Below are 23,061 nucleotides of genomic sequence, written 5' to 3' on the forward strand. Positions count from 1 at the left end.
TGGTGTTAATTACAGACCAGACCATTGTGCTGGTGTCCAACTTGTACATGTCATTAGTGGATCCAGTCAGCTTGATGAATCCTCCATGGATAAACATGACCTTCTCCAACACACAGGCTGAGTGGTCGAACCTCTCCTCTGGAACAGTCCCAGAAACGCTGGGTTTGGACCATCTATGGGCGTCAACATCAAATGCATAAAGCACATTGCAGTAAGGATAGCCTCCCCAGATGTAGACTGTATATTCTATCAACACAGCTGTGTGGCCGTAGTGCCTGGATTCTGGAACCTCTAGGTAGCGTCGTCCTCTTCCAGGGGTCACTGGGGCCAACTTCCTCCAGCATAAAGACACTGTGTTGGAGATGTGAACATCAATGTGATCACTGCCTCCTCCAAAGCTGTACAGCTTGTCCTGCAGCACCACAGCTGCATGGCGACATCTCTTTGCTCCTCCTTTCAGATGGACGGTCCAGTGGATCATTCTAACGTCACTAATCTTCTGGGTTCTCTGTCCCACAATGCAGTTCTGTCTCTCTCTGTCCCACAATGCAGTTCTGTCTCTCTCTGTCCCACAATGCAGTTCTGTCTCTCTCTGTCCCACAATGCAGTACTGTCTCTCTCTGTCCCACAATGCAGTTCTGTCTCTCTCTGTCCCACAATGCAGTTCTGTCTCTCTCTGTCCCACAATGCAGTTCTGTCTCTCTCTGTCCACCAATGCAGTTCTGTCTCTCTCTGTCCCACAATGCAGTACTGTCTCTGTCTGTCCCACAATGCAGTTCTGTCTCTCTCTGTCCCACAATGCAGTACTGTCTCTGTCTGTCCCACAATGCAGTTCTGTCTGTCTCTGTCCCACAATGCAGTTCTGTCTCTCTCTGTCCCACAATGCAGTTCTGTCTCTCTCTGTCCCACAATGCAGTTCTGTCTCTCTCTGTCCCACAATGCAGTTCTGTCTGTCTCTGTCCCACAATGCAGTTCTGTCTCTCTCTGTCCCACAATGCAGTACTGTCTCTGTCTGTCCCACAATGCAGTTCTACCTCTCTCTGTCCCACAATGCAGTTCTGTCTCTCTCTGTCCCACAATGCAGTTCTGTCTGTCTCTGTCCCACAATGCAGTACTGTCTCTCTCTGTCCCACAATGCAGTACTGTCTCTGTCTGTCCCACAATGCAGTTCTGTCTCTCTCTGTCCCACAATGCAGTTCTGTCTCTCTCAGTCCCACAATGCAGTTCTGTCTCTCTCAGTCCCACAATGCAGTACTGTCTCTGTCTGTCCCACAATGCAGTTCTGTCTGTCTGTCCCACAATGCAGTTCTGTCTCTCTCTGTCCCACAATGCAGTTCTGTCTCTCTCTGTCCCACAATGCAGTTCTGTCTCTCTCTGTCCCACAATGCAGTTCTGTCTCTCTCTGTCCCACAATGCAGTACTGTCTGTTTGTCCCACAATGCAGTTCTTTCTCTCTCTGTCCCACAATGCAGTTCTGTCTCTCTCTGTCCCACAATGCAGTTCTGTCTCTCTCTGTCCCACAATGCAGTACTGTCTGTCTGTCCCACAATGCAGTTCTGTCTCTCTCTGTCCCACAATGCAGTTCTGTCTCTCTCTGTCCCACAATGCAGTTCTGTCTCTCTCTGTCCCACAATGCAGTTCTGTCTCTCTCTGTCCCACAATGCAGTACTGTCTGTCTGTCCCACAATGCAGTTCTGTCTCTCTCTGTCCCACAATGCAGTACTGTCTCTCTCTGTCCCACAATGCAGTTCTGTCTCTCTCTGTCCCACAATGCAGTTCTGTCTCTCTCTGTCCCACAATGCAGTTCTGTCTCTCTCTGTCCACCAATGCAGTTCTGTCTCTCTCTGTCCCACAATGCAGTACTGTCTCTGTCTGTCCCACAATGCAGTTCTGTCTCTCTCAGTCCCACAATGCAGTACTGTCTCTGTCTGTCCCACAATGCAGTTATGTCTGTCTGTCCCACAATGCAGTTCTGTCTCTCTCTGTCCCACAATGCAGTTCTGTCTCTCTCTGTCCCACAATGCAGTTCTGTCTCTCTCTGTCCCACAATGCAGTTCTGTCTCTCTCTGTCCCACAATGCAGTTCTGTCACCACACACCACCCTCTTATATCGCTACAGCGGTACAAACGTCACGTGAAGCCCACGGCCAATCCGTGGAGACGACGTGTTGCGTCAGCCAATGAGGGAAGCCGATGGATGAGCTGTCGATGTGATTGGTGTAAAAGCAACTGGTTCTCAACATATTCCCATTGGTGTAAAAGCACTGGTTCTCAACATATTCCCATTGGTGTAAAAGCACTGGTTCTCAACATATTCCCATTGGTGTAAAAGCACTGGTTCTCACCATATTCCCATTGGTGTAAAAGCACTGGTTCTCACCATATTCCCATTGACAATGAATGGAGAATTCACCTCATATGTGGACGAGCAAATCAATATGTTACGTCATGATGATGCAGATGATAAGAGACTTGTTACGTCATGATGATGTAGATGATAAGAGACTTGTTACGTCATGATGATGTCATGATGATGTAGATGATAAGAGACTTGTTACGTCATGATGATGTAGATGATAAGAGACTTGTTACGTCATGATGATGTAGATGATAAGAGACTTGTTACGTCATGATGATGTAGATGATAAGAGACTTGTTACATCATGATGATGTAGATGATAAGAGACTTGTTACGTCATGATGATGTCATGATGATGTAGATGATAAGAGACTTGTTACGTCATGATGATGTAGATGATAAGAGACTTGTTACGTCATGATGATGTAGATGATAAGAGACTTGTTACGTCATGATGATGTCATGATGATGTAGATGATAAGAGACTTGTTACGTCATGATGATGTAGATGATAAGAGACTTGTTACGTCATGATGATGTCATGATGATGTAGATGATAAGAGACTTGTTACGTCATGATGATGTAGATGATAAGAGACTTGTTACGTCATGATGATGTAGATGATAAGAGACTTGTTACGTCATGATGATGTAGATGATAAGAGACTTGTTACGTCATGATGATGTAGATGATAAGAGACTTGTTACGTCATGATGATGTAGATGATAAGAGACTTGTTACGTCATGATGATGTCATGATGATAAGAGACTTGTTACGTCATGATGATGTCATGATGATGTAGATGATAAGAGCCTTGTTACGTCATGATGATGTCATGATGATGTAGATGATAAGAGCCTTGTTACGTCATGATGATGTCATGATGATAAGAGACTTGTTACGTCATGATGATGTCATGATGATGTCATGATGATGTAGATGATAAGAGACTTGTTACGTCATGATGATGTAGATGATAAGAGACTTGTTACGTCATGATGATGTAGATGATAAGAGACTTGTTACGTCATGATGATGTAGATGATAAGAGACTTGTTACGTCATGATGATGTAGATGATAAGAGACTTGTTACGTCATGATGATGTAGATGATAAGAGACTTGTTACGTCATGATGATGTACGATGATAAGAGCCTTGTTACGTCATGATGATGTAGATGATAAGAGACTTGTTACGTCATGATGATGTAGATGATAAGAGACTTGTTACGTCATGATGATGTAGATGATAAGAGACTTGTTACGTCATGATGATGTAGATGATAAGAGACTTGTTACGTCATGATGATGTAGATGATAAGAGACTTGTTACGTCATGATGATGTAGATGATAAGAGCCTTGTTACGTCATGATGATGTAGATGATAAGAGACTTGTTACGTCATGATGATGTAGATGATAAGAGACTTGTTACGTCATGATGATGTAGATGATAAGAGACTTGTTACGTCATGATGATGTAGATGATAAGAGACTTGTTACGTCATGATGATGTCATGATGATAAGAGACTTGTTACGTCATGATGATGTCATGATGATGTAGATGATAAGAGCCTTGTTACGTCATGATGATGTCATGATGATGTAGATGATAAGAGCCTTGTTACGTCATGATGATGTCATGATGATAAGAGACTTGTTACGTCATGATGATGTCATGATGATGTCATGATGATGTAGATGATAAGAGACTTGTTACGTCATGATGATGTAGATGATAAGAGACTTGTTACGTCATGATGATGTAGATGATAAGAGACTTGTTACGTCATGATGATGTAGATGATAAGAGACTTGTTACGTCATGATGATGTAGATGATAAGAGCCTTGTTACGTCATGATGATGTAGATGATAAGAGACTTGTTACGTCATGATGATGTAGATGATAAGAGACTTGTTACGTCATGATGATGTAGATGATAAGAGACTTGTTACGTCATGATGATGTAGATGATAAGAGACTTGTTACGTCATGATGATGTAGATGATAAGAGACTTGTTACGTCATGATGATGTAGATGATAAGAGCCTTGTTACGTCATGATGATGTAGATGATAAGAGACTTGTTACGTCATGATGATGTAGATGATAAGAGACTTGTTACGTCATGATGATGTCATGATGATAAGAGACTTGTTACGTCATGATGATGTCATGATGATGTAGATGATAAGAGCCTTGTTACGTCATGATGATGTCATGATGATGTAGATGATAAGAGCCTTGTTACGTCATGATGATGTCATGATGATAAGAGACTTGTTACGTCATGATGATGTCATGATGATGTCATGATGATGTAGATGATAAGAGACTTGTTACGTCATGATGATGTAGATGATAAGAGACTTGTTACGTCATGATGATGTAGATGATAAGAGACTTGTTACGTCATGATGATGTAGATGATAAGAGACTTGTTACGTCATGATGATGTAGATGATAAGAGACTTGTTACGTCATGATGATGTAGATGATAAGAGACTTGTTACGTCATGATGATGTACGATGATAAGAGCCTTGTTACGTCATGATGATGTAGATGATAAGAGACTTGTTACGTCATGATGATGTAGATGATAAGAGACTTGTTACGTCATGATGATGTAGATGATAAGAGACTTGTTACGTCATGATGATGTAGATGATAAGAGACTTGTTACGTCATGATGATGTAGATGATAAGAGACTTGTTACGTCATGATGATGTAGATGATAAGAGCCTTGTTACGTCATGATGATGTAGATGATAAGAGACTTGTTACGTCATGATGATGTAGATGATAAGAGACTTGTTACGTCATGATGATGTAGATGATAAGAGACTTGTTACGTCATGATGATGTAGATGATAAGAGACTTGTTACGTCATGATGATGTCATGATGATAAGAGACTTGTTACGTCATGATGATGTCATGATGATGTAGATGATAAGAGCCTTGTTACGTCATGATGATGTCATGATGATGTAGATGATAAGAGCCTTGTTACGTCATGATGATGTCATGATGATAAGAGACTTGTTACGTCATGATGATGTCATGATGATGTCATGATGATGTAGATGATAAGAGACTTGTTACGTCATGATGATGTAGATGATAAGAGACTTGTTACGTCATGATGATGTAGATGATAAGAGACTTGTTACGTCATGATGATGTAGATGATAAGAGACTTGTTACGTCATGATGATGTAGATGATAAGAGCCTTGTTACGTCATGATGATGTAGATGATAAGAGACTTGTTACGTCATGATGATGTAGATGATAAGAGACTTGTTACGTCATGATGATGTAGATGATAAGAGACTTGTTACGTCATGATGATGTAGATGATAAGAGACTTGTTACGTCATGATGATGTAGATGATAAGAGACTTGTTACGTCATGATGATGTAGATGATAAGAGCCTTGTTACGTCATGATGATGTAGATGATAAGAGACTTGTTACGTCATGATGATGTAGATGATAAGAGACTTGTTACGTCATGATGATGTCATGATGATAAGAGCCTTGTTACGTCATGATGATGTCATGATGATGTAGATGATAAGAGCCTTGTTACGTCATGATGATGTCATGATGATAAGAGACTTGTTACGTCATGATGATGTCATGATGATGTCATGATGATGTAGATGATAAGAGACTTGTTACGTCATGATGATGTAGATGATAAGAGACTTGTTACGTCATGATGATGTAGATGATAAGAGACTTGTTACGTCATGATGATGTAGATGATAAGAGACTTGTTACGTCATGATGATGTAGATGATAAGAGACTTGTTACGTCATGATGATGTAGATGATAAGAGACTTGTTACGTCATGATGATGTACGATGATAAGAGCCTTGTTACGTCATGATGATGTAGATGATAAGAGACTTGTTACGTCATGATGATGTAGATGATAAGAGACTTGTTACGTCATGATGATGTAGATGATAAGAGACTTGTTACGTCATGATGATGTAGATGATAAGAGACTTGTTACGTCATGATGATGTAGATGATAAGAGACTTGTTACGTCATGATGATGTAGATGATAAGAGCCTTGTTACGTCATGATGATGTAGATGATAAGAGACTTGTTACGTCATGATGATGTAGATGATAAGAGACTTGTTACGTCATGATGATGTAGATGATAAGAGACTTGTTACGTCATGATGATGTAGATGATAAGAGACTTGTTACGTCATGATGATGTCATGATGATAAGAGACTTGTTACGTCATGATGATGTCATGATGATGTAGATGATAAGAGCCTTGTTACGTCATGATGATGTCATGATGATGTAGATGATAAGAGCCTTGTTACGTCATGATGATGTCATGATGATAAGAGACTTGTTACGTCATGATGATGTCATGATGATGTCATGATGATGTAGATGATAAGAGACTTGTTACGTCATGATGATGTAGATGATAAGAGACTTGTTACGTCATGATGATGTAGATGATAAGAGACTTGTTACGTCATGATGATGTAGATGATAAGAGACTTGTTACGTCATGATGATGTAGATGATAAGAGACTTGTTACGTCATGATGATGTAGATGATAAGAGACTTGTTACGTCATGATGATGTAGATGATAAGAGACTTGTTACGTCATGATGATGTAGATGATAAGAGACTTGTTACGTCATGATGATATAGATGATAAGAGCCTTGTTACGTCATGATGATGTAGATGATAAGAGACTTGTTACGTCATGATGATGTAGATGATAAGAGACTTGTTACGTCATGATGATGTAGATGATAAGAGCCTTGTTACGTCATGATGATGTCATGATGATGTCGATGATAAGAGCCTTGTTACGTCATGATGATGTAGATGATAAGAGCCTTGTTACGTCATGATGATGTAGATGATAAGAGACTTGTTACGTCATGATGATGTAGATGATAAGAGACTTGTTACGTCATGATGATGTAGATGATAAGAGACTTGTTACGTCATGATGATGTAGATGATAAGAGACTTGTTACGTCATGATGATGTCATGATGATGTAGATGATAAGAGACTTGTTACGTCATGATGATGTAGATGATAAGAGACTTGTTACGTCATGATGATGTAGATGATAAGAGACTTGTTACGTCATGATGATGTAGATGATAAGAGACTTGTTACGTCATGATGATGTAGATGATAAGAGACTTGTTACGTCATGATGATGTAGATGATAAGAGACTTGTTACGTCATGATGATGTAGATGATAAGAGACTTGTTACGTCATGATGATGTAGATGATAAGAGACTTGTTACGTCATGATGATGTAGATGATAAGAGACTTGTTACGTCATGATGATGTAGATGATAAGAGACTTGTTACGTCATGATGATGTAGATGATAAGAGACTTGTTACGTCATGATGATGTCATGATGATAAGAGACTTGTTACGTCATGATGATGTCATGATGATGTAGATGATAAGAGCCTTGTTACGTCATGATGATGTCATGATGATGTAGATGATAAGAGCCTTGTTACGTCATGATGATGTCATGATGATAAGAGACTTGTTACGTCATGATGATGTCATGATGATGTCATGATGATGTAGATGATAAGAGACTTGTTACGTCATGATGATGTAGATGATAAGAGACTTGTTACGTCATGATGATGTAGATGATAAGAGACTTGTTACGTCATGATGATGTAGATGATAAGAGACTTGTTACGTCATGATGATGTAGATGATAAGAGACTTGTTACGTCATGATGATGTAGATGATAAGAGACTTGTTACGTCATGATGATGTACGATGATAAGAGCCTTGTTACGTCATGATGATGTAGATGATAAGAGACTTGTTACGTCATGATGATGTAGATGATAAGAGACTTGTTACGTCATGATGATGTAGATGATAAGAGACTTGTTACGTCATGATGATGTAGATGATAAGAGACTTGTTACGTCATGATGATGTAGATGATAAGAGACTTGTTACGTCATGATGATGTAGATGATAAGAGCCTTGTTACGTCATGATGATGTAGATGATAAGAGACTTGTTACGTCATGATGATGTAGATGATAAGAGACTTGTTACGTCATGATGATGTAGATGATAAGAGACTTGTTACGTCATGATGATGTAGATGATAAGAGACTTGTTACGTCATGATGATGTCATGATGATAAGAGACTTGTTACGTCATGATGATGTCATGATGATGTAGATGATAAGAGCCTTGTTACGTCATGATGATGTCATGATGATGTAGATGATAAGAGCCTTGTTACGTCATGATGATGTCATGATGATAAGAGACTTGTTACGTCATGATGATGTCATGATGATGTCATGATGATGTAGATGATAAGAGACTTGTTACGTCATGATGATGTAGATGATAAGAGACTTGTTACGTCATGATGATGTAGATGATAAGAGACTTGTTACGTCATGATGATGTAGATGATAAGAGACTTGTTACGTCATGATGATGTAGATGATAAGAGCCTTGTTACGTCATGATGATGTAGATGATAAGAGACTTGTTACGTCATGATGATGTAGATGATAAGAGACTTGTTACGTCATGATGATGTAGATGATAAGAGACTTGTTACGTCATGATGATGTAGATGATAAGAGACTTGTTACGTCATGATGATGTAGATGATAAGAGACTTGTTACGTCATGATGATGTAGATGATAAGAGCCTTGTTACGTCATGATGATGTAGATGATAAGAGACTTGTTACGTCATGATGATGTAGATGATAAGAGACTTGTTACGTCATGATGATGTCATGATGATAAGAGACTTGTTACGTCATGATGATGTCATGATGATGTAGATGATAAGAGCCTTGTTACGTCATGATGATGTCATGATGATGTAGATGATAAGAGCCTTGTTACGTCATGATGATGTCATGATGATAAGAGACTTGTTACGTCATGATGATGTCATGATGATGTCATGATGATGTAGATGATAAGAGACTTGTTACGTCATGATGATGTAGATGATAAGAGACTTGTTACGTCATGATGATGTAGATGATAAGAGACTTGTTACGTCATGATGATGTAGATGATAAGAGACTTGTTACGTCATGATGATGTAGATGATAAGAGACTTGTTACGTCATGATGATGTAGATGATAAGAGACTTGTTACGTCATGATGATGTACGATGATAAGAGCCTTGTTACGTCATGATGATGTAGATGATAAGAGACTTGTTACGTCATGATGATGTAGATGATAAGAGACTTGTTACGTCATGATGATGTAGATGATAAGAGACTTGTTACGTCATGATGATGTAGATGATAAGAGACTTGTTACGTCATGATGATGTAGATGATAAGAGACTTGTTACGTCATGATGATGTAGATGATAAGAGCCTTGTTACGTCATGATGATGTAGATGATAAGAGACTTGTTACGTCATGATGATGTAGATGATAAGAGACTTGTTACGTCATGATGATGTAGATGATAAGAGACTTGTTACGTCATGATGATGTAGATGATAAGAGACTTGTTACGTCATGATGATGTCATGATGATAAGAGACTTGTTACGTCATGATGATGTCATGATGATGTAGATGATAAGAGCCTTGTTACGTCATGATGATGTCATGATGATGTAGATGATAAGAGCCTTGTTACGTCATGATGATGTCATGATGATAAGAGACTTGTTACGTCATGATGATGTCATGATGATGTCATGATGATGTAGATGATAAGAGACTTGTTACGTCATGATGATGTAGATGATAAGAGACTTGTTACGTCATGATGATGTAGATGATAAGAGACTTGTTACGTCATGATGATGTAGATGATAAGAGACTTGTTACGTCATGATGATGTAGATGATAAGAGACTTGTTACGTCATGATGATGTAGATGATAAGAGACTTGTTACGTCATGATGATGTAGATGATAAGAGACTTGTTACGTCATGATGATGTAGATGATAAGAGACTTGTTACGTCATGATGATATAGATGATAAGAGCCTTGTTACGTCATGATGATGTAGATGATAAGAGACTTGTTACGTCATGATGATGTAGATGATAAGAGACTTGTTACGTCATGATGATGTAGATGATAAGAGACTTGTTACGTCATGATGATATAGATGATAAGAGCCTTGTTACGTCATGATGATGTAGATGATAAGAGACTTGTTACGTCATGATGATGTAGATGATAAGAGACTTGTTACGTCATGATGATGTAGATGATAAGAGACTTGTTACGTCATGATGATGTAGATGATAAGAGACTTGTTACGTCATGATGATGTAGATGATAAGAGACTTGTTACGTCATGATGATGTAGATGATAAGAGACTTGTTACGTCATGATGATGTAGATGATAAGAGACTTGTTACGTCATGATGATGTAGATGATAAGATACTTGTTACGTCATGATGATGTAGATGATAAGAGACTTGTTACGTCATGATGATGTAGATGATAAGAGACTTGTTACGTCATGATGATGTAGATGATAAGAGACTTGTTACGTCATGATGATGTAGATGATAAGAGACTTGTTACGTCATGATGATGTAGATGATAAGAGACTTGTTACGTCATGATGATGTAGATGATAAGAGACTTGTTACGTCATGATGATGTAGATGATAAGAGACTTGTTACGTCATGATGATGTAGATGATAAGAGACTTGTTACGTCATGATGATGTAGATGATAAGAGACTTGTTACGTCATGATGATGTAGATGATAAGAGACTTGTTACGTCATGATGATGTAGATGATAAGAGACTTGTTACGTCATGATGATGTAGATGATAAGAGACTTGTTACGTCATGATGATGTAGATGATAAGAGACTTGTTACGTCATGATGATGTAGATGATAAGAGACTTGTTACGTCATGATGATGTAGATGATAAGAGACTTGTTACGTCATGATGATGTAGATGATAAGAGACTTGTTACGTCATGATGATGTAGATGATAAGAGACTTGTTACGTCATGATGATGTAGATGATAAGAACCTTGTTACGTCATGATGATGTCATGATGATAAGAGACTTGTTACGTCATGATGATGTCATGATGATAAGAGACTTGTTACGTCATGATGATGTAGATGATAAGAGACTTGTTACGTCATGATGATGTCATGATGATGTCATGATGATGTAGATGATAAGAGCCTTGTTACGTCATGATGATGTAGATGATAAGAGACTTGTTACGTCATGATGATGTAGATGATAAGAACCTTGTTACGTCATGATGATGTCATGATGATAAGAGACTTGTTACGTCATGATGATGTCATGATGATAAGAGACTTGTTACGTCATGATGATGTAGATGATAAGAGACTTGTTACGTCATGATGATGTCATGATGATGTCATGATGATGTAGATGATAAGAGCCTTGTTACGTCATGATGATGTAGATGATAAGAGCCTTGTTACGTCATGATGATGTAGATGATAAGAGCCTTGTTACGTCATGATGATGTACGATGATAAGAGACATGATGATGTCATGATGATGTAGATAAGAGACTTGTTACGTCATGATGATGTCATGATGATGTAGATGATAAGAGCCTTGTTACGTCATGATGATGTAGATGATAAGAGCCTTGTTACGTCATGATGATGTAGATGATAAGAGACTTGTTACGTCATGATGATGTAGATGATAAGAGACTTGTTACGTCATGATGATGTAGATGATAAGAGACTTGTTACGTCATGATGATGTAGATGATAAGAGACTTGTTACGTCATGATGATGTAGATGATAAGAGACTTGTTACGTCATGATGATGTAGATGATAAGAGACTTGTTACGTCATGATGATGTAGATGATAAGAGACTTGTTACGTCATGATGATGTAGATGATAAGAGCCTTGTTACGTCATGATGATGTAGATGATAAGAGACTTGTTACGTCATGATGATGTAGATGATAAGAGACTTGTTACGTCATGATGATGTCATGATGATAAGAGCCTTGTTACGTCATGATGATGTAGATGATAAGAGCCTTGTTACGTCATGATGATGTCATGATGATAAGAGCCTTGTTACGTCATGATGATGTAGATGATAAGAGACTTGTTACGTCATGATGATGTAGATGATAAGAGACTTGTTACGTCATGATGATGTAGATGATAAGAGCCTTGTTACGTCATGATGATGTAGATGATAAGAGACTTGTTACGTCATGATGATGTCATGATGATGTAGATGATAAGAGACTTGTTACGTCATGATGATGTAGATGATAAGAGCCTTGTTACGTCATGATGATGTCATGATGATAAGAGCCTTGTTACGTCATGATGATGTAGATGATAAGAGACTTGTTACGTCATGATGATGTAGATGATAAGAGCCTTGTTACGTCATGATGATGTAGATGATAAGAGACTTGTTACGTCATGATGATGTCATGATGATAAGAGACTTGTTACGTCATGATGATGTAGATGATAAGAGACTTGTTACGTCATGATGATGTCGATGATAAGAGACTTGTTACGTCATGATGATGTAGATGATAAGAGCCTTGTTACGTCATGATGATGTCATGATGATGTCGATGATAAGAGACTTGTTACGTCATGATGATGTAGATGATAAGAGCCTTGTTACGTCATGATGATGTAGATGATAAGAGACTTGTTACGTCATGATGATGTCGATGATAAGAGACTTGTTACGTCATGATGATGTAGATGATAAGAGACTTGTTACGTCATGATGATGTAGATGATAAGAGACTTGTTACGTCATGATGATGTAGATGATAAGAGCCTTGTTACGTCATGATGATGTAGATGATAAGAGACTTGTTACGTCATGATGATGTAGATGATAAGAGACTTGTTACGTCATGATGATGTAGATGATAAGAGACTTGTTACGTCATGATGATGTAGATGATAAGAGACTTGTTACGTCATGATGATGTAGATGATAAGAGCCTTGTTACGTCATGATGATGTAGATGATAAGAGCCTTGTTACGTCATGATGATGTAGATGATAAGAGCCTTGTTACGTCATGATGATGTCATGATGATAAGAGACTTGTTACGTCATGATGATGTAGATGATAAGAGACTTGTTACGTCATGATGATGTAGATGATAAGAGACTTGTTACGTCATGATGATGTAGATGATAAGAGACTTGTTACGTCATGATGATGTCATGATGATAAGAGACTTGTTACGTCATGATGATGTAGATGATAAGAGACTTGTTACGTCATGATGATGTCATGATGATAAGAGACTTGTTACGTCATGATGATGTCGATGATAAGAGACTTGTTACGTCATGATGATGTAGATGATAAGAGACTTGTTACGTCATGATGATGTAGATGATAAGAGACTTGTTACGTCATGATGATGTAGATGATAAGAGACTTGTTACGTCATGATGATGTAGATGATAAGAGCCTTGTTACGTCATGATGATGTAGATGATAAGAGACTTGTTACGTCATGATGATGTCGATGATAAGAGACTTGTTACGTCATGATGATGTAGATGATAAGAGCCTTGTTACGTCATGATGATGTCATGATGATGTCGATGATAAGAGCCTTGTTACGTCATGATGATGTAGATGATAAGAGCCTTGTTACGTCATGATGATGTAGATGATAAGAGACTTGTTACGTCATGATGATGTAGATGATAAGAGACTTGTTACGTCATGATGATGTAGATGATAAGAGCCTTGTTACGTCATGATGATGTAGATGATAAGAGACTTGTTACGTCATGATGATGTAGATGATAAGAGACTTGTTACGTCATGATGATGTAGATGATAAGAGACTTGTTACGTCATGATGATGTAGATGATAAGAGACTTGTTACGTCATGATGATGTAGATGATAAGAGCCTTGTTACGTCATGATGATGTAGATGATAAGAGACTTGTTACGTCATGATGATGTAGATGATAAGAGACTTGTTACGTCATGATGATGTAGATGATAAGAGACTTGTTACGTCATGATGATGTAGATGATAAGAGCCTTGTTACGTCATGATGATGTAGATGATAAGAGACTTGTTACGTCATGATGATGTAGATGATAAGAGACTTGTTACGTCATGATGATGTAGATGATAAGAGCCTTGTTACGTCATGATGATGTAGATGATAAGAGACTTGTTACGTCATGATGATGTAGATGATAAGAGACTTGTTACGTCATGATGATGTAGATGATAAGAGACTTGTTACGTCATGATGATGTAGATGATAAGAGACTTGTTACGTCATGATGATGTAGATGATAAGAGCCTTGTTACGTCATGATGATGTAGATGATAAGAGACTTGTTACGTCATGATGATGTAGATGATAAGAGCCTTGTTACGTCATGATGATGTAGATGATAAGAGACTTGTTACGTCATGATGATGTAGATGATAAGAGACTTGTTACGTCATGATGCTGTAGATGATAAGAGACTTGTTACGTCATGATGATGTAGATAAGAGACTTGTTACGTCATGATGATGTAGATGATAAGAGACTTGTTACGTCATGATGATGTAGATGATAAGAGACTTGTTACGTCATGATGATGTCATGATGATAAGAGACTTGTTACGTCATGATGATGTAGATGATAAGAGACTTGTTACGTCATGATGATGTAGATGATAAGAGACTTGTTACGTCATGATGATGTAGATGATAAGAGACTTGTTACGTCATGATGATGTAGATGATAAGAGACTTGTTACGTCATGATGATGTCATGATGATAAGAGACTTGTTACGTCATGATGATGTAGATGATAAGAGACTTGTTACGTCATGATGATGTCATGATGATAAGAGACTTGTTACGTCATGATGATGTAGATGATAAGAGACTTGTTACGTCATGATGATGTCATGATGATAAGAGACTTGTTACGTCATGATGATGTAGATGATAAGAGACTTGTTACGTCATGATGATGTAGATGATAAGAGACTTGTTACGTCATGATGATGTAGATGATAAGAGACTTGTTACGTCATGATGATGTAGATGATAAGAGACTTGTTACGTCATGATGATGTAGATGATAAGAGCCTTGTTACGTCATGATGATGTCATGATGATAAGAGACTTGTTACGTCATGATGATGTCATGATGATGTAGATGATAAGAGCCTTGTTACGTCATGATGATGTAGATGATAAGAGACTTGTTACGTCATGATGATGTAGATGATAAGAGACTTGTTACGTCATGATGATGTAGATGATAAGAGACTTGTTACGTCATGATGATGTAGATGATAAGAGACTTGTTACGTCATGATGATGTCATGATGATAAGAGACTTGTTACGTCATGATGATGTCATGATGATGTAGATGATAAGAGCCTTGTTACGTCATGATGATGTCATGATGATAAGAGACTTGTTACGTCATGATGATGTCATGATGATGTAGATGATAAGAGCCTTGTTACGTCATGATGATGTAGATGATAAGAGACTTGTTACGTCATGATGATGTAGATGATAAGAGACTTGTTACGTCATGATGATGTCATGATGATAAGAGACTTGTTACGTCATGATGATGTCATGATGATGTCATGATGATGTCATGATGATGTCATGATGATGTCATGATAAGAGACTTGTTACGTCATGATGATGTAGATGATAAGAGACTTGTTACGTCATGATGATGTCATGATGATGTCATGATGATGTCATGATAAGAGCCCCTCCCTTCACCCGTTGTATCCGTCTGTCTGTGTCCCTTTTGTGCAAATCCGCAAAACGTGTGAGCTTTAGTTTTCTTTTAACTAGCAGATTGGATTAATTACTATTATATATATTAAAATCTAAATCCACTTTTAAATCAAATTAAAAAACACCATTAGTTCATAGAGAGACAGATATTGCACGATAGGAGTCCTTATAGCAGCATATGGGGGTAAAGGTTAGGGGATATTGCACTTGTGCAGAAGTCTAATGGCTTGGGGTGAAAACGCTCTTGGAGAATCTGGCTGTTTTACTCCCAATGCTTCCATACCTTCTGCCAGAAGGACAACAGAGTGAACAATCCCTGGTGTGGCTGGGTGGGGTCAGTGCGGACGTTGTTGGCCCTAGACCTTAGAGTATATATTAATAGAGACGGCACCGGATTTCTCCTCCCATCCACTTGCATTAAGTTGCTAAAAAGCGCATGAGGCGATTTTACTCCTCCTTCCGGCTAGGGACAGAGTGCATTCTGGGATGAATTGGGCCAAATCGTGAACGCGCTGTGCCGTTGACTATCATTGCGCCATTTGCGCTGCGTTCACGTATGAAACATTCGTTCATGTGTCATGGACCCAATAGAGGGTATGCGCGTGACATCATCATCAAACCAGGAAGTTATGCAGGAATGCCTACTGAGTGGCAAAAAACTACTTTCTGGCCTTGACAGCCCATACATCCAAACAGAAAAGTCCTATCTGAACATTAAACAATGTTAAACTCACTTTGCATGTTGCTTTGCCACTCGATTTGCCACTCGATTTGCCATTCACTTTAAGCATGCGCATGCCCTCTATAACATGAACGTGTGCAATGATAGTCAACGGACCAGCGCTGGCTCCAAGCTGCAATGATAGTCAACGGCCCAGCGCTGGCCCCAAGCTGCAATGATAGTCAACAGACCAGCGCTGGCCCCAAGCTGCAATGATAGTCAACGGACCAGCACTGGCCCCAAGCTGCAATGATAGTCAACGGACCAGAGCTGGCTCCAAGCTGCAATGATAGTCAACGGACCAGAGCTGGCTCCAAGCTGCAATGATAGTCAACGGACCAGCACTGGCCCCAAGCTGCAATGATAGTCAACGGACCAGAGCTGGCTCCAAGCTGCAATGATAGTCAACGGCCCAGTGCTGGCCCCAAGCTGCAATGATAGTCAACAGACCAGCGCTGGCCCCAAGCTGCAATGATAGTCAACGGACCAGCGCTGGCCCCAAGCTGCAATGATAGTCAACGGCCCAGCGCTGGCCCCAAGCTGCAATGATAGTCAACAGACCAGCGCTGGCCCCAAGCTGCAATGATAGTCAACGGACCAGCGCTGGCCCCAAGCTGCAATGATAGTCAACGGACCAGCGCTGGCCCCAAGCTGCAATGATAGTCAACGGACCAGCGCTGGCCCCAAGCTGCAATGATAGTCAACGGACCAGCGCTGGCCCCAAGCTGCAATGATAGTCAACGGCCTAGCGCTGGCCCCAAGCTGCAATGATAGTCAACGGACCAGCGCTGGCCCCAAGCTGCAATGATAGTCAACGGACCAGCGCTGGCCCCAAGCTGCAATGATAGTCAACGGACCAGCGCTGGCCCCAAGCTGCAATGATAGTCAACGGACCAGCGCTGGCCCCAAGCTGCAATGATAGTCAACGGACCAGCGCTGTCCCCAAGCTGCAATGATAGTCAACGGACCAGTGCTGGCCCCAAGCTGCAATGATAGTCAACGGACCAGCGCTGGCCCCAAGCTGCAATGATAGTCAACGGCCCAACGCTGGCCCCAAGCTGCAATGATAGTCAACGGACCAGCGCTGGCCCCAAGCTGCAATGATAGTCAACGGCCCAGCGCTGGCCCCAAGCTGCAATGATAGTCAACGGACCAGCGCTGGCCCCAAGCTGCACCCACAGCTGTAGTTGTATGATAAAGGGGGAGGGGTTAGGGGAGGGGCTGATAATGTGATGTCACTATATTACTGTTTATTTCATTGGCCCGTTTGACTGTCAAGGGTTCAGCCTCCAGGAAGAAACCCTAAATACAAAGTTAATACACCATTGCACATAAAACGACTCCAGGGTGTCTAGTTTTTCATAGACACATGAAAAACTCCATCTTTAATAAGCGGGTTGTAGCCACCGGCCCACCGCAGCGTACTCATTTCTGATGTTCACTAGTGTCAAGAAGACCCCCCGTGAAACGACAATAATCTGACACGCCGTCATGTCTTCAGTGGATGAGTGCTCAGCAGCACATGCCTTAAGCCTTTTCTCATCCCTCACCACTCCTGTGGAAATTCAACAAGAGACGAGGAGACCAGGGTGTGGGAGAATGAGAGGTGCTGTAGAGAGAGCCTGTGTGTGTCGGCGTGAGGAGACCAGGGTGTGGGAGAATGAGAGGTGCTGTAGAGAGAGCCTGTGTGTGTCGCTGTGAGGAGACCAGGGTGTGGGAGAATGAGAGGTGCTGTAGAGAGAGCCTGTGTGTGTCGGCGTGAGGAGACCAGGGTGTGGGAGAATGAGAGGTGCTGTAGAGAGAGCCTGTGTGTGTCGGCGTGAGGAGACCAGGGTGTGGGAGACTGAGAGGTGCTGTAGAGAGAGCCTGTGTGTGTCGGCGTGAGTCAAGGCAGAGTTATGTATTTCTGAGGGGATTCCTGGCACCGATCCCAAAAAAGTCACATTCTTTGGACCTGTGAGGAGGTAGAGATAGGGAAGCTGAGAGGGCAGCCAGACAGAGAGGGCACCAGAGAGGGCACCAGAGAGGGCAGCCAGACATCAAGATGAACTGTCATTCAGGGATCACAAGTGGTGTGAGTAATTAGCACGCTGTGTGTGTGTGTGTGTGTGTGTGTGTGTGTGTGTGTGTGTGTGTGTGTGTGTGTGTGTGTGTGTGTGTGTGTGTGTGTGTGTGTGTGTGTGTGTGTGTGTGTGTGTGTGTGTGTGTGTGTGTGTTAGGGCATTAAGCAACTAGTCAACTAGTTTACTAGTCGACTAGTAAATCCACTAGTCGACCTTGTTGGTACTAGTTGACTAGTTGATAAGAAAATAAAAAAATTGGTAGGCCTCAAGATCAGGTAGATTATAGTTATAGTCACCATGTACACAGTTTTTCAATGTACAAATATTTATTTCCCCAAAAAAAAGAAAAAAAAAGTGTTTTAATTTATTTTATTTTTGACATAATAGGTAGTTAAACAACTAGTCGACTAGTCGACTAGTAAACTAGGCAACTAGTCAACTAGTAAAAATGACTAGAAGTGAATGCCCTAGTGTGTGTGTGTGTGTGTGTGTGTGTGTGTGTGTGTGCACATGTGTGAACAGGTCATTGGCCATGGCCTTGTAAGGTAGGAGCACCAGAGGATATAAGGTGGACATGCCCACGCAGATTCCCCAGACAGCAGAGGGATCAGCAGCTGGACAGACGTCTACTCAGATTCCCCAGACAGCAGAGGGATCAGCAGCTGGACAGACGTCTACTCATCCACTTGGCTCATCGACTGTAAGTTTGAAACAAAGCTGTACATGCATGGTCACGCTCTGTCAGATTACTGTCGTTTCATGGGGGGTCTTGACTAGAGATGTCCTGATACTGTATCGGCATCGGAAAAGTATCGGATCGGGTCATATCGGTATTGGCAAATATGCCAGTCTAAACCACCGATCCGACAGGGGTAAGGGGTTGACACTATGCCAGTCTAACCACCGATCCCACACAGGGGTAAGGGGTTGACACTATGGCAGGTAAATAAAATGTTGGGGCATGTGGAGTTTGCTTTGGAGTTGGCCCAAACTGCAAGTGCACATACGAGGAGTGAGGAGTCTGCTATATAAACACAACACGAGATATATGCTATAAACACTATTCCCAGTCGGTGGACTTAAAAATGTAATAAACCAGTGGTCCGGGGCGGCCGGGACCACCAGTGGTCCCTGAGGGAGTTCCAGGTGGTCCCCAGCTAAATGATGGAGAGTCGGTAACCAAATGGACCCTTAAATAGATCTTGACGTGTGTGTGTGCCTGTCAGGGACAGCCACCATGGGGGACGCACAGATGGCCGTGTTTGGCCAAGCCGCCCCGTTCCTGAGGAAGTCAGACAAGGAGCGCATGGAGGCGTCCACGCGTTTCTTCGACATGAAGAAGGAGTGCTTCGTTCCCGACGCGGTGGAGGAGTTCGTCAAGGCGTCCGTCGTCAGCCGCGAGGGAGACACGGCCACCGTGGAGACGTACAACGGCAAGGTCAGTGATCAGGATGCTGCTTTGTATCAGGGCTGTGTTCAATTCATCCATACGGCAATAATCATAGCGTTTTCGCCACTGTGGAAATAATAAAAAAGTCCCCCCAGTCTGCGTTTCCTAGAACTGGAGATCTGAAAAAATTAACATGGTGAAACGCATCTTGATGACATCATCAAGATGTGTTTCACCATGTTAATGATTTTTTTCATACTTACAGTTCTAGGAAACACAGAATGGGGGGACCTTTTTATTATTTCCACACAACAGCTCTAAGGTATATTAATGATATAGTAAAATGTTGAAAATGAGTGGAATGCCCCTTTAAGCCCTATTGAAACTTTGGCTATTTGAAAATAACCGATCTACAAGCTCACAACGCATCGAAGTGCGACACGTTGTGACCTTGTAGATCTGCTATTTTCTTAAGATTTCTGTTTTTACATTTTGATCACCAGACTTTTAGTTGCAAACAGTTTTTCTACAGTATTGATATTGATATATTGATATTTAAAAACAAAACAAAACAACAACAACATTTGAGTACCATAATTTCCCACCACTCTATGATTCCAATATTTATTTTAAATGTTCTTTCTTGGCGTGTTCGCCAGACGGTGGTCGTCAAAGAGGCCGACGTTCTGCAACAGAACCCTCCAAAGTTCGACAAGATCGAGGACATGGCCATGCTGACCTTCCTGCATGAGCCCGCCGTGCTGTTCAACCTCAAAGAGCGTTACGCAGCATGGATGATCTACGTGAGTACAGCATTATGACGTGGACATGTCACAGAATTTGATGCTATATTCAGGGCTGCACACAACCTTTTTGGTCTAGTACTCAGAGGAGCACCTGGAGAAGTTACTTGGTGCTCCAAAATGCGGCGACCCGTCTCGCCGGATGAATAAAAGAGGAATGCATGAATAACTTATAAACTATATTTATTGGATAGGTGGGGACTGGGGAGTCAATGGAGGGTATTGCAACTCTAGATTCATACCATTATAAAAGAGTTGCAAATTGCAGCTAGGTCCATGTGTGGTCCAGCCCTAAATGCATATTCTAATAAAAACAACTTAATACTTCCTAAGGATAATATGAGCATCAAAGCAATATTTAGGCACTTTGTTAGTTTACGTGTCTGTCTGTCTGTGCTCAAAAAATGAGCATGGTTGCTACGGTCACCCAGTTCACCCGGGTGTGATTTCATTACGTCAGACATTACGTCAGACCACAGCTGATCAGTCTATATAAGACCTTACACCACTCAGTTCACACGGGTGTGATTTTTTTTTAATATATAGGCCTATATTTAAATAGCCGATCTACTAGCTCACAACGTGTTGCGGAGGCGACACGTTGTGAGCTTGCAGATCAGCTATTTGTTTAACATACACGTCGTACGGCGAAGCATACGTCAGGCTAGCCGCAATTTGCAACTCTAGATTTTTTTATAATGGGATGAATCTAGAGTTGCAATACCCTCCATTGACTCCCCACTCATCATTTTGCGTTTGCGATCTGCTTGTCTTAAACAACGTTAAACTCACCAACATTGCAGCTGTAGTCCAAGCTTGAATTATTCTCTTTCAATCTGCAAAGCTTGTTTTTCATAAAAATCCCCCGTAGACATGTTATGAGCTACTTTCTGTCAAGAAGAAGAAATGTTGGAGTTTGGAAGCGCTCGTTTGTATTAAGGGGTCGCGCTGCTGCCTCCTGCATTATGTGCAAATGCGAATCAGATGCATGCAGGGACGTTCAGTGACTTACGACGAGCGCTTCCAAACTCCAGCACTTAGAAAAAGAATCACTTGCACAGAATTTCTTGACAGAAAGTAGCTCATAACATGTCTACGGGGGATTTTTATGAAAAACAAGCTTTGCAGATTGAAAGAGAATAATTCAAGCTTGGACTACAGCTGCAATGTTGGTGAGTTTAACGTCGTTTAAGACAAGCAGATCGCAAACGCAAAATGATGAGTGGGGAGTCAATGGAGGGTATTGCAACTCTAGATTCATCCCATTATAAAAAAATCTAGAGTTGCAAATTGCGGCTAACGTCAGGCTTCCCTTTTGTTTTTACCGAGGCAACGTACAGTCAGACTCAGACACACCCAGTCCACACCCACAACACCGAAGTCCACACCCACAACACCAGAGGGAGTGCAACGAACCATGTACAACCCAGATTCGGCACAAACAAGGGACTACATTCTTTTCGCTCCTATGCCACCAAAATGTGGAACGCCCTACCAACTGTCATTAAGACATGCGAATCCCTTGACTCCTTCAAAACCGCTCTCAAAGGGCACCTACGGATGGCTGCAATTCGAAACTGGCCCCCGTAAAATCTGAATCCCCCCCCCGCCCCCCCCTTCTTTCCCCTCACTGTATATATTTCTTTTCCCTTTTTACCTCCTTTTTGATGAATTCCTGTTCTGTCTATAGAAGTGTCTATTTGTACGTCTCTAAATGTTTTGATGATTTGAACATGGTGGACCCTGTTGGAAACAAGTGTAATGCTTAATTGGGTCGTCCACTCACAGTTAACAGCCTTTGTATTGAGTTTGTGCTTGAAATGTACTGTAATTCTGCAAACTGTTAATAAATTCTTCAATCAATCAATCA

At 40.8% G+C, this 23,061-nt stretch overlaps 1 protein-coding gene across 1 annotated transcript in view; it reads left to right on the forward strand.

The window, feature by feature from the left end:
- Positions 1-20,235: 20,235 nt before the first annotated feature.
- The window catches only part of LOC306930160 (myosin-7-like), a gene marked incomplete at its 5' end in the record, with an annotated part of 28,196 nt that continues 25,370 nt past the window's right edge, over positions 20,236-23,061 (forward strand). Inside the window, 2 exons of the mRNA XM_079510957.1 lie at positions 20,236-20,436; positions 21,048-21,191. Coding sequence (XP_079367083.1) covers positions 20,236-20,436; positions 21,048-21,191 — 345 coding nt within the window. The remainder of the gene's footprint in view (positions 20,437-21,047; positions 21,192-23,061) is intronic.

Source organism: Electrona antarctica, assembly GCF_951216825.1.
Source record: "Electrona antarctica genome assembly, chromosome: 1".
NCBI classification, from domain to species: Eukaryota; Metazoa; Chordata; class Actinopteri; order Myctophiformes; family Myctophidae; genus Electrona; species Electrona antarctica.